This window comes from Bos grunniens, chromosome 2 (genome assembly GCF_055505025.1).
Source record: "Bos grunniens cultivar Pamir isolate PY7600 chromosome 2, Bosgru_T2T1.0, whole genome shotgun sequence".
NCBI classification, from domain to species: Eukaryota; Metazoa; Chordata; class Mammalia; order Artiodactyla; family Bovidae; genus Bos; species Bos grunniens.
The window spans coordinates 127,236,134-127,253,045 of record NC_141166.1 but is presented as its reverse complement, the minus strand read 5'-3'; the positions used below and the strand labels follow the sequence as shown (position 1 = coordinate 127,253,045).

General features: G+C 35.9%; 1 protein-coding gene across 2 annotated transcripts in view; it reads right to left on the bottom strand.

The window, feature by feature from the left end:
* Window positions 1–362: 362 nt before the first annotated feature.
* ITGAV (integrin subunit alpha V) overlaps window positions 363–16,912 on the bottom strand; it is a 109,483-nt gene continuing 92,933 nt past the window's right edge. For both annotated transcript variants that reach the window (XM_086371335.1, XM_086371346.1), the window contains exons 22-30: window positions 13,839–13,918; window positions 13,377–13,457; window positions 12,467–12,572; window positions 11,735–11,893; window positions 10,795–10,908; window positions 5,732–5,845; window positions 5,524–5,631; window positions 4,670–4,792; window positions 363–4,383 (exon numbers count right to left, since the gene is read on the bottom strand). In XM_086371335.1, the coding sequence (XP_086227461.1) occupies window positions 4,288–4,383; window positions 4,670–4,792; window positions 5,524–5,631; window positions 5,732–5,845; window positions 10,795–10,908; window positions 11,735–11,893; window positions 12,467–12,572; window positions 13,377–13,457; window positions 13,839–13,918 (981 nt within the window). In that variant the 3' untranslated portion in view covers window positions 363–4,287. The remainder of the gene's footprint in view (window positions 4,384–4,669; window positions 4,793–5,523; window positions 5,632–5,731; window positions 5,846–10,794; window positions 10,909–11,734; window positions 11,894–12,466; window positions 12,573–13,376; window positions 13,458–13,838; window positions 13,919–16,912) is intronic.

The following is a 16,912-nucleotide window of genomic DNA, read 5'->3' as shown; positions in this document are numbered from 1 at the left end:
TTTATTGGAATATAGTTACTTTACAATGTTGCATTAGTTTCTGCTGTACAGCAAAGTGAATCAGCTATACGTTTACATATACCCCTCCTTTTTTGGATTTCCTTCCCATTTACGTCACCACAGAGCACTGAGTAGAGTTCTCTAAGCTATACAGTAAGTTCTCATTAGTGATCTATTTTATACACAGTGTCAATAGTGTATGTATGTCAACCTCCACCTCCCAACTAACACTGCTAAGAATTGGGACTTTTAAAGAGATGTGCCACCTCTTTGAGGTCATCCTTTTAGTGCATTGTTGCTGGCTCCTGTGATTAAAAAAAAGCAACATCACAGAAGGAAAATAGAACATCCACGCACAAAAGTGGCACCACATGCTCAAGTTTATTGAACAGACACAAGTTACACATTGGAAACTAATAAGAAGAACACTGTACCAGTTTTCACTAACTCAAATCAAGTTAGCAAATCATAAATTTTAGAACACACTCATTTTATGCCTCACCCAATGTGGGTGATCACAAGAGAGCTAAAGAAAGAAAATGAGTTTCTATGTTACCTAGGTAGGAAATTAATTGATATACACAACTTCCAAGTAACTTTAAGATACTGTAAAGTGTTTCAAAACTAGCAGGGAACAGTTCACATCCAGCCTGAAATAAAGTGTAGAATGAATAAAGGGTAGAATGACCTTTTAGGGGCAAATAACTTCATTCATATATCCATCTCAGAATCCTTCCTTCCTGCTTACAAAAATACTAATAAATTCTTTTAGATTAGGTTTACTAAATTAGACTTTGAAATATCTAGGTTTGGTTACATTGTTATATTGCACTTGAGAAGAACAACAGCAAAAAAAAATCAAAGATTCAGTACCTCTGCCAAAAAATTCATTATGTATGAGAAATTACAATGAAATACAAGCATACATGCATGCTACATGATACGTTCATTGGCCAAACTAGCCTACCAACAAGTTAAAAGAAATACTCTCTACAACACTGAGCACTACATCATTTCATTCTCTATTTTTGATCTTATATTCAATTTTCAAATTTTGTATTTTTCTTATTAATCAAGCTATCGCATATATAAGCTATCCAAGAGCACTAACACAGTGATACTGAGATAAGCAACAGTTGTACACAAATATTCCAAGAATGGCTTATTCTTTGCAAGCTCAACACTACATTCTGTAACACAGGGACATCTATCAATTTACAGACTGTATGCCTTATAAAAAACCCGCTGATCTTATTATACACTATACTTTTGCCACATACATCTCTCTTAGGGTTATGATTCACTATCAGAAACCTTTCACATCCTCTTAAAGAAGTCAGTAGAGCCTCTAACACTTGAATTTTCTCTTTATATAAAGTATTAATGAGAATTTACTATGAATAATTAGTTTCAAAACATGTAGAATTGTGGCACTAATATTTTGATTAACTGTTTTACAACTCAGTATTAAGAACTTAATCAGAATTATAATAATCACTAATTACAACAGAAAGGTAAAGGGAAGAAAAGGAAAGAGCATCCCTCACACAAATGTTTCGCAAAATATTAAGTCTGAAATAAATGCCTACATAAGAAATCAACAACATAATCAATTTCTTACCAATATCATATATTTTATGATATTCCCAACTCCAACGATATGTGATTTCTTAAACTGAACCAGATTATAAGAATTTTACAGTCAAAACAGCTTTCAGTTCTCAATAAATCACAAATACAGCAGTGATTATTTTTTGACATTTTAACCAAACATTTACATTACTTTAATCCCAACATTTTGCCAAATATTTTCTTCAAAGACTAGGTTTTTAGTCTTCAAAGTCTAGACTACCATATTTTTGTAGAGATAAAAATTTTTTTAAAAAAGAAAATACTATTGCTTTAAATTACAGTTCATAAGAGCAATTTAAAACATGTTAATTTTCATGACAAGACCCTTCAGTCTCCTCTAGTCTAATGCTCTCCCAACTGAGCTATCTTGGCTCCTCCTTCAATCGCTCATAAAAAATTATATCTTGAGAGAAAAGGCCATGAAAGGAACAGATTGTGCAAAAGCAAATAGTAACATTTAACTTTTTGAAAGAGTGACTTTCTATCCAACAGATATTTCCAGGAATGACCGCTAATAGATGGGAAAACAGGTGAGGTAAATGCTGTTCTAGACCAACTTAGCAACTGTCTTGGGGCAGGCCCTATGATAAAAAAATTTTTATTTAAAAAACTTTAAATTTATTGGTAACAAAAGTACTTATTGTGTATGACTACCTACGATCTTTTAAGCTACTAGTAAAATCTATATTATAACACCGATTTTGAAAATCACTAAAGCTAAATATAGGGTCTTGTCAATGTTCTAACTTGTTTGTACAACTCACCTACATATGCCTCTATTTTATGAATGTATTCTAGTTTAGCCACTTGTGTAGGGAGTTATAACACAAGCCATGGCAAGAAAATTTCAATTATTTTTAAAACATGGAGAAATATTCAATTATCTAAGGGAAATATTTATCATCACCTAATGAAGGCAGTAGTTAAAAAGCTATTGAACTCTCAATTTGTAATGCACAATATGATGTAATTACACAAAAATAGGTATAATTAACAGTTATCCCCAGGCCTGGAGGAACTGTGAATAATTCACATAATCTTCTAGTAAGATTCATCACCCTACAGACTTAAAAAACTACAACTTGCCACCTGTACAGCTTTTATTTAAAAATCCTAGAAAAGTAGTTCATATTAATAAAACTAAGAAAATTTTAAAAGGTTTCCAATAACTTGAATTGCCTATAAAATAACCTCTAAGAAGTTATTATGATAGCTGAGACTGGTTTTACATGTTATACCTGGTTTCAACTGAGGTAATATCCATGTGAGTAGCATCATGCTATTGCTAGAAGTAAACCAGTGAGCTACCTTAGCATTTCTTGTGGGATTCAGAGGTTGAGTGCACGTTCTTATAAACTGTAAAGTTTTCTCAATGATCTTGACACATTCTCAATAACAGTTTTGAAAATATAAGGAAAAATACATATATAGGAGGAAAATAAATTAATCCCAACTTAAAAACTCTTGCTCTAATCTAAGAACAAACTATTCAATAAGCAACTCTGTCAAAGAACTACATAGCCTTTTAATTTAAATGCTTTTTTTTTTTCCTGGTATTGTCTACAGCCAGACTAATGCAATAGAATATACTTTGGAAACAATTTCCAATTCCATCTAACTTCAAGCATCATGATGTTTAGCAGAAATTAAACAATTACGCAAAAGAGGCAATTTTGATTATAAAACTAATTTTTAGTATAAGCTGACTTAAAGGATTTGAAATATAACTTGTGTGTGTATTAGTCGCTCAGTCAAGTCCAACTCTTTGCGACACCATGGACTGTAGCCTGCCAGGCTCCTCTATCCATGGAATTTTCCAGGCAAGAGAACTCCAATACTGGAGTGGGTTGCCATGCCCTCCTCCAGGGAATCTTCCTGACGCGGGGATGAAACCCGCATCTCCTGCATTGCAGGTAGATTCTTTACTGCTGAGCTACCAGGAAAAACTAATTTTTTAGTATAAGTTGACTTAAAGGATTTGAAATAGAATTTAAACTTATACAAAATAAAATGTAATCAAATGGACTGTGGATAAAAATATAAATACAAGTTTAATAGCATGTACTCAATTTTCACATTAAAACAAAAATCTGTACCTTTGCAGTTACAAGAAAGAGTTTTGATGGGATCATGCGTTTTTCTTTTTTAAAAAGTCCTACCATATAGGTAATATTAAAATCCAAGTTTATACAGCTATGAAGTTAGCTTGAAAACTCAAGTGTAGTGTAACGTGTATTAACATCATATATCTGCACAAAAGATGTGGATCCTAAGGTCCAAATTTGGATTGCTTTAAAACAACAAAAAAGACAAACAAAATCCAACATACAAAATCAGAAACAGTAATTGTAGGAGGTACTATTTTAGATAAAGTGGTAACTCAGGCACTATCTTATGTACACTGAAGAAGACCTATCACTTGAAATGTTATTATTTAAATACCTAAAAACACAAGTCAGTAGGGGTATTAAATGTATGTATGAACTTAATCATAATGAAAAGGATGACAAATATTGCTCTCACTTTGTGGTTAACACCAATGGGCACCATCAGCAGTACGGTCTTGGAATTTTATTCCTCAGGAAGGAAATTAAAATCTAAACTGAAGTTGGAACTTCTAATGGATCAGGATGTAGCGTAACTTAAAAATTACAGTTAAGTTTCTGAGTTTCCTTCACCATTTTCATGAGGCTGAAGCTGTTCCCTTTCTTGTTCTTCTTGAGGTGGCCGTACACGCTTAAAAAAGCCCATCTGTCAGTTAAAAAAAAAAAGAAGAAATAACATCACTGCTACAATCATCACTTCATCAATGAAGAATACAGAAAGTATTCTGAGTGGCCATAATATGGCCAAGAAAATTTAACATGGTACTTAGTTCAACTTTTCTTCCTTCAAACAATAAGGAGTGCTCATCATAACTCATTATTAAATGTCCAACTCCTCTGTCCCTCCCTTTTTTCTCTCCCTTTTTTCTTCTCTCCCTTCTTCTTTTCTTCTGCTTCCCCTCCCTCCCTCTCTTCCTAAGTCCATCACTTACCCTGTACATTACAAAGACTAAAACAGCCAGTAACAACAATCCTGCTAGAACAGCTAAAATGATCACCCACACAGGTACAGGCATGGGTGCCGGCTGAATGCCCCAGGTGACATTTGTGGTGACCTGTTGAGGAGAAAAAGTTCTTGAGTCTTAAAAATAGTTCACTGAGTTATTCAACAAATATCTGAATATATACTGCATTTTAAGTTAATGTTACTGACATTATTTTCTAGTATAAGTACATTTCTTATACATATGAGTACATATGTATAAGTACATTTCTTATATGTATGAGTACCTATGTATAAGTACATTTCTTATACATAAGTACATTTTCTAGTATAAGTACATTTCTAGTATAAGTACATTTCTAGTATAAGTACATTTCTAGTATAAGTACATAGTATCATTACACATCTGGCATCAATAGCATATACACACATGAAACTCTCAACTTCAGGTTAACTTCTGACTGTCTCTGAAATGATTTTTTAAATAATCTGACCACCCACTTTATGATGCATTGGTTTCATTTTAATCCTCAAATTAAAGATCTATAAAATGCCCTCACTTACTGCAGTTAATTTCCAACTTTCTAACTTTGTGGAGAGAGATTCCCCAAATTTTCCCACATGAAATTCAGTATATGCTAAGTATATTACACACAATAAGATGCTAAAGTCTACCTTTAATAATTCTGGGATGGGGGAGTAAAATAGTATTAAACTAAGTTATAATCCATTCAAATAACTCAATTACTTTACGAAAATAGCTAACTGCTAATACTTAAAATAAAAACAACTACAGTATTTAACTGAATGCACTTATTTCATTTCCCAAAATCAATGACTTACCAATGTGGAGTTGAAGATGTCCTCAATTGGAAGGTTTTTATAAGGAAACTCTATGACATTAAATGAAGCAGATGACTTCAAAGAATATGAATGATTCTGGTTTTCCTTCTATATGGGAATAACAATAAGATGATTTTCTAGATGTCAGGCCTTTTTATTTCTTTGAAAAAGTGGATAAATTTGCTGAATGCCGCCTTTCCCCACTTACATTCATAAAGGTCTCGGTCCACAGGAGAGACCTCACATACAGGATTGCACTCTTTCCTCTGTCTAGTCGCCCCACCTGGCAGACAATCTTCAAGCATTCAGCAATTCCACAACCCTGCCAAAAAAATTACTTACTTAAAAGAAAAGATCATTCCATCATCTCTTCAACATATAAAAGTTAGACATTTGTCTTGTTTTATATGAAAGCTAAAGAGATCTAGATTCTTTTGCCTTACAGCAATAATGTTCAAAATGAGCAGGCTAACAGCTGAACCTATGAATGTTTCTTGTTATGAAGGGATTGGTTTTACTGTGATTTGTTATGGAAGGATAAACTTTATAATATTAAAATATTTACTTTTATAGCTAGAATTTAACATTCTAAAGAACCCAGAGCATGGTTATTTTAGTAAGACATGAAAATCAGATCACAATATGCCTGTGGAAAAGAAAGAGAAATGGGGTGAATCTTTAGTAGTTATTCCATGTCACATCTGTAGAAATCAAGTGGCATGCTGATGGTCTTTGCCACATTTGACGTTTTTAACGGTAACTTGAAGGCAGACAGAAGTAACAAATATTCACCACCTTTCATATGCTGGTCAACCTGCATTAGACATAAACTGTAATGTCATATGCATACACCTCACAACAGTGCTATCCAGTAACTGACCCCTCCGGTTGATGATAGAATTAGAAGCAAACTCCTCTGACCTGATAAAAGGTATCTATGAAAAGCACACAGCTAATACCATACTTACTGGTGAAAGAATGGATGCTTTTCCCATAAGATTAGGAACTGTATGACAATGTCCGTTCATGATACTTCTACTCTACACTGTTCAGAAGGTTCTCACCAGTGCAATTAAGCAAGAAAAAAAAATTTAAAAAAAGGTATCCAGATCAGAAAGAAAAAAGTAAAACTATCTCTATTCAGATGATAGAATACTTACAGAAAACTTTAAAGAACCCAAAATAAAACTACTAAAGCTAATAAACAAGAATAGAAAAGGTACAGAACACAAGATCAGTATACAAATGTGAATTATTTTTATATAAACTGTCAATGAAAAATAAAATGAAAAAAAAATTTAAATTCTATTTTAAACAGAATTCAAAAAGAATAAAATATGTAGAAGTTACTTAACCAAGGAAGTGTAAGATTTGTACACGGAAAACTACAAAATATTTTTGAAATAAAGAAGACTTAAATAAAGAAGATAGCTCATATTCAAGGACTGAAAGACTTAACATCAAAATAGCAATACTCTCAAAGTGACAGAGGTAATAAAACTGCTATCAAAATTTCACCAAGTGTTTTTATAGAAATGGACAAGCTGGTCCTAAAATTCACATGGAATTGCCAGGAACCCCAACTAGCCAGGGCTTCCCTTGTAGCTCAGTCGGTAAAGAATCTGCCTACAAGGCAGGAGACCTGGGTTCGATTCCTGGGGCTGGGAAGAGTCCCTGAAGAAAGAAATGGCAACCCACTCCAGTATTCTTGCCTGGAGAATCCCATGGACAGAGAAGCGAGGCAGGCTACAGTCCATGGGGTCACAAGAGTCGGACATGAGTTAGCGACTAAACCACCACCACCAACAACCAGCCAAAACGCTCTTAAAAAAGAAGAAATACTGTGCAGGGGGCGCTCACACCCCTCAACTTCAAAACTTACTGCAGAAAAACAATAATCAAAAAATTTTGATACTGACATTAGGATACATGTGTAGATCAATGGGACAAAATTAAGAGTCAAGAAATAAACCCATATATTCACAGTCAATTCATTTTCAACAAGGGAGTCAGGACCATTTAAAGGGAAGAGCTAGGTCTTTCCAACAAATGATGTTGCAAGAACTGGAAAACCACATGCAGAAGAATGAATCTGGGCTTCTATTTCACACCATATACAAAAATTAATTCTGTATGGATCAGAGATATAAAAGTAAGAGCTAAGATTATAGAACTCAGAAAACCAGAAAATTTAGGTGTAAATCTCCAGGACTCTGGGGTAGAAAATGGTTTTTAAAATATGACAGTAAAAATATAAGCAACACACAAAAAAAGTATACTTGAGAAATTTGGACTTCTTCAAATTTAAAAGCTTTTTTGCATCAAAGGCTACTATCAAGAAAGTAAAAAGACAATTTACAGAATGAGAGAAAACATCTGCAGGGTAGCATCTAGAACACTTCACAACTCAACAAGAAAAAGCAAACAACCCCATTTAAATATGGGTAAGCGGTTTGCATAGAGATTCCTCAAAAGAAGATACAGAAATGAAAAAATGCTCAGCACCATTAGGAAATCCAAATAAAACTACAATGAGGTACTACTTCACTCCAATAAGGAGGACTACAAAATAAATTTCTTTGAAGGCAATAGCAAGTGAAGGCAAGAATGTGGAGAAATTGGGACCCTCTTATACTGCTGGTTGGGAATGTAAAATGGTACAACCACTTTGGAAAACAGTTTTGCAGTTCTTCAAAAGTTAAATCAAGTTTGGCTGTATGACCATATGACACAGCAACTGGACCCCTAGATTTATTCTCAAAAAAATTAAAATATATGTTCACACAAACGTTTACAGTGGCACTATTCAAAATAGCAAAAACCGGAAACAACACAAACACTCATCAACTGATGAATGCATAAACAAAATGTGGTATTATCCACAGAATGGAATATTATCCAGCCACAAAACGACTGAAGTACTAATGCATGCTTCACGATGAACCTCAAAAACACTATGCTAAGTCAAAGAAGCCAAACACAAGAGGCCACATTTTATATGATTTCGTTGATAGGATATGTTCAAAACAGATGAATCCTCAGAGCGAGCAAGCAGATAGTGGTCTCCAGAGACGGGTGGTAGGCAAGAAGGCAGTTGGCTGCTTAGTGCATAGTGTTTCTTTTTGAAGTGATGAAAACGTTTTAGAGTTAGATAATGTACAGTGTTGTGAATACACTAGAGATTACTAAATCATGTATTTTAAAATGGGTAAAATGGCAAATTTTATCTAAGTTTTATCTCAAATATTTTAAAAATGTGATTCTGTACGAGGCCAGAAAGAACAGGATCAAAAGTGGGATGAAGGTAGAAGGTAACTTCGAATTCACATGGGTTGGTCAGGCAAGTCCAATCTGCCACTTAAGAACAGCAGGATATGGGGGAGTAAGCCACAGAGAGAGTTGGGCGAAGAGCATTTTAGGAGGAGAGCAATTTTCAAAATTAGGAGGTAGAAACAGGCTTGGGGCTGTCTGTTCAATGAAAAGCAAGGTGACCAAAATGGGAAGAGCAGAGTAAGGAGAGGAAATGCAGGCAGCAAGGCAGAAGGACCCAGATCCTGTTTGCCTTGAAGGCTTTTTAGGCTCTGGTTTTCTCCTGAGTTAGATGGGAAGACACAGTAGTAGTGTTCATTGCTCAGTCATACCTAACTCTTTGCAATCCCACAGACTGTAGCCCACCAGGCTCCTCTGTCCATGGCATTCTCCAGGCAAGAATACTGGAGTGGGCTGCCATTCCCTTCTCCAGGGGATCTTCCCGACCCAGGGATCGAATCTAGGTCTCCTGCATTGCAGGTAGATTTTTTTACTGTCTGAGCTATAGGGAAGTCCTTGGGAGTGACATGACTTGAACAATTTTTAAAAAGAGTCACTATGGCTCCTATGTGGCAAATACACTGTCATGGGGATAAGGGCAGAAACATGGAGTCTAACGGGAGGTTTGGCAATAACAGTTCAAGTGCAAGAGGAAGGTGGCCTGGGTTAGATTGTGGCAGTGATACAGATGGCAACAAGGGGTCACTTTCTGTGTGTTGTGAAAGTAGATAATGACAGAATTTGCTGATATGTCAGATATGAAGTTTGAGAGAAAAAAAAAGAGTCAAGCACAACACCCATGTTTTGGACAGAGATACGAGCTGGTATTTACTAAAACGTGCGACATCACAAAAAGATTAGCGTTGGGAAAACTCAAGGGTATATTCTCAGCATTAAGTGTAAGATTCCTATTTAAGAAGAGTTCCAGTAGATAGCTGGATAATAAGAGTCTGGAGTTCAATGCAGAGGATTGGGTTGGAAATATAAATCAAAGTCATCTACACAGAAACAGTACTTAATAGCCCTGAGAATGATTAAGGTCATCTCACATGGAACTGTGGGATATAACCTCTACAGTGACAGAAATCATCAGTGTGGATATACCTGCACTTCTCTAAGTGGTAGCCACTAGCCACACGTGGCCAATGAATACCTGAAATGCGGCTGCTATTTACAAAACTGGACCACATAGATCTAATGAATGACTGGAAGTGGATCAGCAAGAAATCTGAGCCCTGAAAATCCTCTCGGGAGCTTAAAAGCCTAGATATGGAGAGTAAACAGTCGAGAGTTGTGGTAGGAAGACAACCAAGAGAGTAGTGCTCTAGAAGTAAGACAGGAATGTTTCATTACGGAGGAAGTGCTTAATGTGCCCAAAAATCACTGAGCAGTTAAACTGAAAGAGAGCTAAGAAGAACCATGGAATTAGGAGATATGAAGGTAACTGGTGATTGCAAGTGAACAGAAACACTATACCAGGTGCTCTGCTAGCTGTGGTTTGCAGCTGTTAAATTTTAACATCTTTTAACACATTAAATTTTAAGGACTGGAGTGACAAACCTCTCTATAATATTGTAGTCATTAGGCTGACTCAACAAAAGATGATCATAATGTTAATTATTCTCACATTTTTGTTGAGGCCTTCTGGGTTTTTCCTACAGTACTGCACATAAGTTGCAAAGATTAGAATGAGACGGAGAAAGAGGTCAGTTAAAGGAGTGCAGTCAGAAAAATAAGTTAGAATATAAAACATTTTTATTAGCAATCTATAAAGACAGATCCTTTGAATAAAATGTGGTGTTAATCCAGTTAGGAAGAGGAAAGTAAGAGGAGTGAATGGTATTAAAATATATAGCTCTTTCCAGCACAGCTGTTGTTATTTTTGAAATGTTCTTTGGCATCAGTTCTATAATCACTTATTTTAAAAACATTTAAAGTGCTTGTTGTTGGAATGGCACTTACCAAAGTGTGAACGTCTCCTTCATTGAGGGTGAGATCCCGCTTCGTGATGAGATGGTTCCGGTCGCCTTGCCCACCAACTGTATCATTCTTTTCACTTGTTTGTGAATTTGAGATCTAGGATTACATTAATAAACTGGTGGTAAATAACAGTGGAAAATATTTTGCATAAAAATTTTGGCATAAACTGTTACATGTGATTAAAATACAAAGCCACTAAAAATTTGGTATGATAGAAAATTCACCACTTACTATATGGCTAACACTAAGCACAGAAAATAAAGATGAGTCCTTAATATGTGGGGAAAAATTACCTCTGCCTAGCCATCATTTTCTCCCCTTGCTTAGTGAGAGGAGAAACTGATAAAATATACAAAACAGTCAGAAATTTCACAGTGTACATCTGTGATGTGTGTCAAGAGTATACATTTTTTTGTTTTGTTTTCTTAACCCTTCTTTTTCCCAACTGCAACAGCTTCCTATCCAAAGATACATGCTAGGATGGAGAGGACTATACCTAAAAGTAAATGGAATTCCATAAAATGAGATTTTCTAGGTCAAGTCAAAAAAGCCAAGAGTAAAATGTTACATCTTACCCCAAAGACAAAAATTTGGACATCCAAACGTCCTTGATATAATATCACATGTGGATAAAACCACTCTGTGATGAAACCGAAGTCAAACTGGATCACTTAAGAATATCTCCAGAGGCTCACTAAATACTACATAAACAAATGGTTCAGTAGAACGTCATAGAATTCATCCTTACTCATTACACAAATAAACAATCTAATCCATAGCATACTGGTTATGAACTAAAATATTTTTGCAGAATGGATTTATTACTAAAACAATTGCTTTATTTTATGCATTTCTTTTATAGATTTAGAAAGAAAAGCAATAAAACATCAGCATAATAAATGGCTGCTATGAAGCATATTACCTTAATTCTCAAAGGGTTAATCTCCATATCTGAAGTGCAGTTCATTGGCCCATCAATATCATATTGAAGGATGTACAACAAGGTGTTATTGTTATATCTGTAAGGCCACTGAAGATGTAGCATTGCCTTGCTGAATGAACTCGGACCGTTGTTTCTCAGCTAATGAGGAAAAAAAAAATGTAAATACTCTGGGCAAAAATCTATAATCCGTCCCCTACATCATCTTTAGGAATCCTAAAGCAACAGCATTTGACTAACAGCAGAGTTTCCATAGTGACTCTAATATTACATCATGATCATTAATATGCAAAAGAATCAAACTCAACATCTGCCTCCGAATAGGGCAGTATGTGTTAGGATAAGAATATAAACAAAAGAGGAAAACATGAGAAAGTTACTGAGAAGTGGCATAGAAAATTTTCTTCCCACAGAATCAAAATTTTACTCATCGACCTATTCCTTTTACCCAAGTACAACTAATTGGTTTTAAACAACAGTTTGTATAAACAGCTTTCTTTTACCACTTGAAGTTACTTGTCTAATGGTAATGAGCTTCAGAATGGGGAAAAAATTCTAAGAAATCTCTGGTACAAAATTAAACTATGCAGAGTTCACATAAAAGTTACATAGATTTGTTTTCTTTTTGTTCTTTGGACTTGTTTTTTAAAAGCAGCCTATCTGTTCCTCCCTCTGTTGTCTCTCTACCAGGTATCAATTAAATCCAACGCAAACCTCATAGATGTGCTGAACAACTGGCCCAACATCTTCTTCAGTCTCAGGGTTCTCTTTGTACTTCCAATTTGGAATCGGAAGAAAGATATGATCAGGACTTGAGACTCTAAACAATGACCAAAGAAAACCTACCATGAATATCAAAATGATATGGTCAGTTCATTTTCAAAAGTACCTAGTATCCAAATGAATAAAATCAGAATTTTTAAAAAAACACCAAAGACAAGAAAAATTATACTTGTATGTGTACATGCACAGCTGGACATACAAACTCTTCTTTACTGAATCCAGTGTAACAGATGAATTGGTAATAGGCAAACATTTCTGCATTAAAGTTCAATAAATTTACTTTATGCTGCTTTTGCCATGTCTGGTTTATTACCAGAGAATTAGCAAATAAATATTTGGGGCTTTGGAATAAACCCAGAGCCTTCTTATTCCTACAGAAGCTATAGTTCTAGCTTCTGTAGGAATAAGAACATATACTATCCAAAAGAAGTTAGGTGGCCTAAGACTTGGACATGAGTTATGTGCTGCGTTTAGTCGCTCAGTTGTGTCTGACCCACTGTAGCCTGCCAGGCTCCTCTGTCCATGAGGATTCTCCAAGCAAGAACACTAGAGTGGGTTGCCATGTCCTCCTCCAGGGGATTCTTCCCAACCCAGGGATTGAGCCCAGGTCTCCCATATTGCAGACGGATTCTTTACCGTCTGAGCCACCAGGGAAGCCCTGGACATATCTATGCCTATGGCTGATTCATGTTGATATTTGGCAGAAAACCACAAAATTCTGTACAGTAATTATCCTTCAATTAAAAAATAAATAATTTTTTTAATGTAAAAAAAAAGTAACTACTTTTTAAAGTAGTTTAAATCATGAGAATAAGATACTCAACTGGGTAATCATACTGACCCTCTTATCTCAACAGCAGCTAAAACAGCAAGGTCAACTTTGTAAGATACAACCGGGCTTACTTTATCAAAAAGATTGGAGCTGAAAAAGAAAAAAAATAAATTTAGGACTGAATTTATTGATGAGCATAATTATCATCAAAATCATACAGAGGCAAAGGCAGTGAAACTAAAAGTGAACAAATGAAAAGCAATAAAGAAATGACAAAGTGCACAAAATAATTATTTTCATTAGCATTTAATTCTAAGAAGATGAGTTTTATTTAACTTTTATTTTTGTCTTAAAACTCAAAAATAATAAAATTATTCTTATCATATAAATATTGTTCTTAAAATTTGAAAACTAAGTACTAAAATTTTAGTCTACCTTATTCCATAATACTTAAGTATACTGCAAAATATATTTATAACAAACGCTATTTCCTCAAAAGTTATTATAGACAGAAAAAAGTTGTCTTCACACCTTTGAATTTGTAAATCAAATTTCACAGACGTATCCATCTCTGATTGCTGGTGCACACTGAAACGGAGACCAGCTAAGAGCTAAAGGAGGAAGAGAAGGTTAATGTTAGTTAGAAACATGTCAAACAAGTGAAATTTCAAATCCAATGTCCAAAGAAAAAAGAATGGTCTAACACAGGGTTTTTCTGAACTTAAAACTGAAAGTACTCTGGCAAAAATAACTAAGCCTGCTGCTGCTGCTGCTGTTCAGTCACTTCAGTCATGTCTGACCCTCTGCGACCCCATGGACTGTAGAATGCCAGGGCCCTATGTCCGTGGAATTCTCCAGGCAAGAATAATGGAGTGAGCTGCCATGCCCTTCTCCATAGGATCTTCTTGACCCAGCAATCGAACCGCGTCTGTGTCTCCTGCATTACAGGCAGATTCTTTACCAGTGAGCCACCAGGGAAGCCCTAAGTCTGATCTTCTATTAAGATACTCAGACCAATCCATAATGGAGCCTGTTTAACAACAATGATTAATCATATCTCCTTATAATATTAACTTATTATCTCCTTATAATGTCAACTAATATTAACTTTCTGAAAAATGCAAGAGGAACCACTGATCCAATGAAAGTACAGTAGTTATGCACAAGATTTAGTGACAGGAAGCTAATACCTGAACTTGTTTTAATAGAGCAGGAAGAAATAGATGGTTTACAAGACTCAGAGAGCCTGACTAAAAAGGAGAGAAGTAGGGCCAGAAGCCGAATTTCTCTACGCCACCCACAAGTCCATCAGTAACAAACATCTTAACTTCTGCGGGCAGAAAATTATTTTAAAGAAAACAACTGAGCTACAAAGTTAGAGAAAGCAGGCTTCTTGGAAGTCATATAAAAGACATCTAAAAGTGGCCCTTCCAGGGGACTTCATGAAACCACCTCTCACTTTACAAAGCCTGGAGCCGGCCGTAAGAATTAACCTGGAATTATCTTTCCTGAATACACAGGGAGTAAGAAAGTCAGAGAGAATGAGTGTATGAGAAAATAAAAGGCACGTTCACTTCTTAATAAAACACTGCATTAAACACAACTTTGAAATGTAACTTTGAGGACTCTGTTCAAGCCATCTTCCCCAAGAGACCATACATCTAGAAATAATTATGACTTTTAAGGGGAAAATATATTTAAAGAAATACGGAATATTTATTTTTTATTGAAATATATTAATATTTGACACACAACGCTGTGTAAAGTTAAGATATACAACATGTTGATTTCATACATTACATGATTACCATTGCAGCAATAACTGTAACTCTGTCACATTACAAAATTATAACTTCTTTATTTGTGGTCCGAAGAATTAAGATCTAATCTCTCACAAGTTTGACACCATACTCTTGTCTATAATCATATACCGCACATTAGATCTCTAGGACTTATTTACTAGTCATTGAAAGGCTGTACCCTTAAAAACACCTAATAGGACACTGTCTGTAAGGGTAGATATGGAATTTGCAGTCCCATATTATCACAGATAATGCCAGGCTGGATGAAGCTCAGATTGGAATCAAGATCGCATCCAGTCCCATCACTTCATGGCAAACAGATGAGACAAAAATGGAAACAGTAATAGACTTTATTTCCTTGGGTGCCAAAATCAACTCAGACAATGACTGCAACCATGAAATTAAGACACTTGCTTCCTGGAAGAAAAGCTATGACAAACCTAGACAGCATATTAAAAAATCAGAGACATCATTTTGCCAACAAAGGTCCCTATTGTCAAAGCTACAGTTTTTCCAGGAATCATGTACGGATGCGAGAGTTGGGCCATGAAGGTGGCTGAGCACCTAAGAATTGCTACTTTTGAACTACAGAAGTGCTAGAGAAGACTCCAGAGTCCCTTGGACAGCAAGGAGACCAAACCAGTCAATCCTAAAGGAAATCAGCCCTGAATATTCATTGGAAGGACTGATGCTAAAGCTGAAGCTCTAATACTTTGGCCACCTGATGTGAAGGGCCGACTCATTAGAAAAGACCCTGATGCTGGGAAAGGCTCAAGGCAGGAGGAAAAGGGGACGATAGAGGACGAGATGGTTGGATGGCATCAGTGACTCAATGGACATGAGTTTGAGTAAACTCCAGGAGATAGTGAAGGACAGGGAAGCCCGGCATGCTGCAGTCCATGGGGTAGCAAAGAGTCAGATATGACTGAGCGGCTGAATAGCAATTATCACAGATCTTCTAAGAGAGTTCCAGAAAAACATCTATTTCTGCTTTATTGATTATGCCAAAGCCTTTGACTGTGTGGATCACAATAAACTGTGGAAAATTCTGAAAGAGATGGGAATACCAGACCACCTGATCTGCCTCTTGAGAAACCTATATGCAGGTCAGGAAGCAACAGTTAGAACTGGACATGGAACAACAGACTGGTTCCAAATAGGAAAAGGAGTACATCAAGGCTATATATTGTCACCCTGCTTATCTAACTTATATGCAGAGTACATCATGAGAAACGCTGGGCTGGAAGAAGCACAGGCTGGAATCAAGACTGCCGGGAGAAATATCAATAACCTCAGATATGCAGATGACACCACCCTTATGGCAGAAAGTGAAGAGGAACTAAAAAGCCTCTTGATGAAAGTGGAAGAGGAGAGTGAAAAAGTTGGCTTAAAGCTCAACATTCAGAAAACTAAGATCATGGCATCTGGTCCCATCACTTCATGGGAAATAGATGGGCAAACAGTGGAAACAGTGTCAGACTTTATTTTTGGGAGCTCCAAAATCACTACAGATGATGACTGCAGCCATGAAATTAAAAGATGCTTACTCCTTGGAAGGAAAGTTATGACCAACCTAGATAGCATATTCAAAAGCAGAGATATTACTTTGCCAACAGAGGTCTGTCTAGTCAAGGCTATGGTTTTTCCAGTGGTCATGTATGGATGTGAGAGTTGGACTGTGAAGAGGGCTGAGTGCCGAAAAATTGATGTTTTTGAACTGTGGTATTGGAGAAGACTCTTGAGAGTCCCTTGGACTGCAAGGAGATCCAACCAGTCCATCCTAAAGGAGATCAGTCCTGGGTG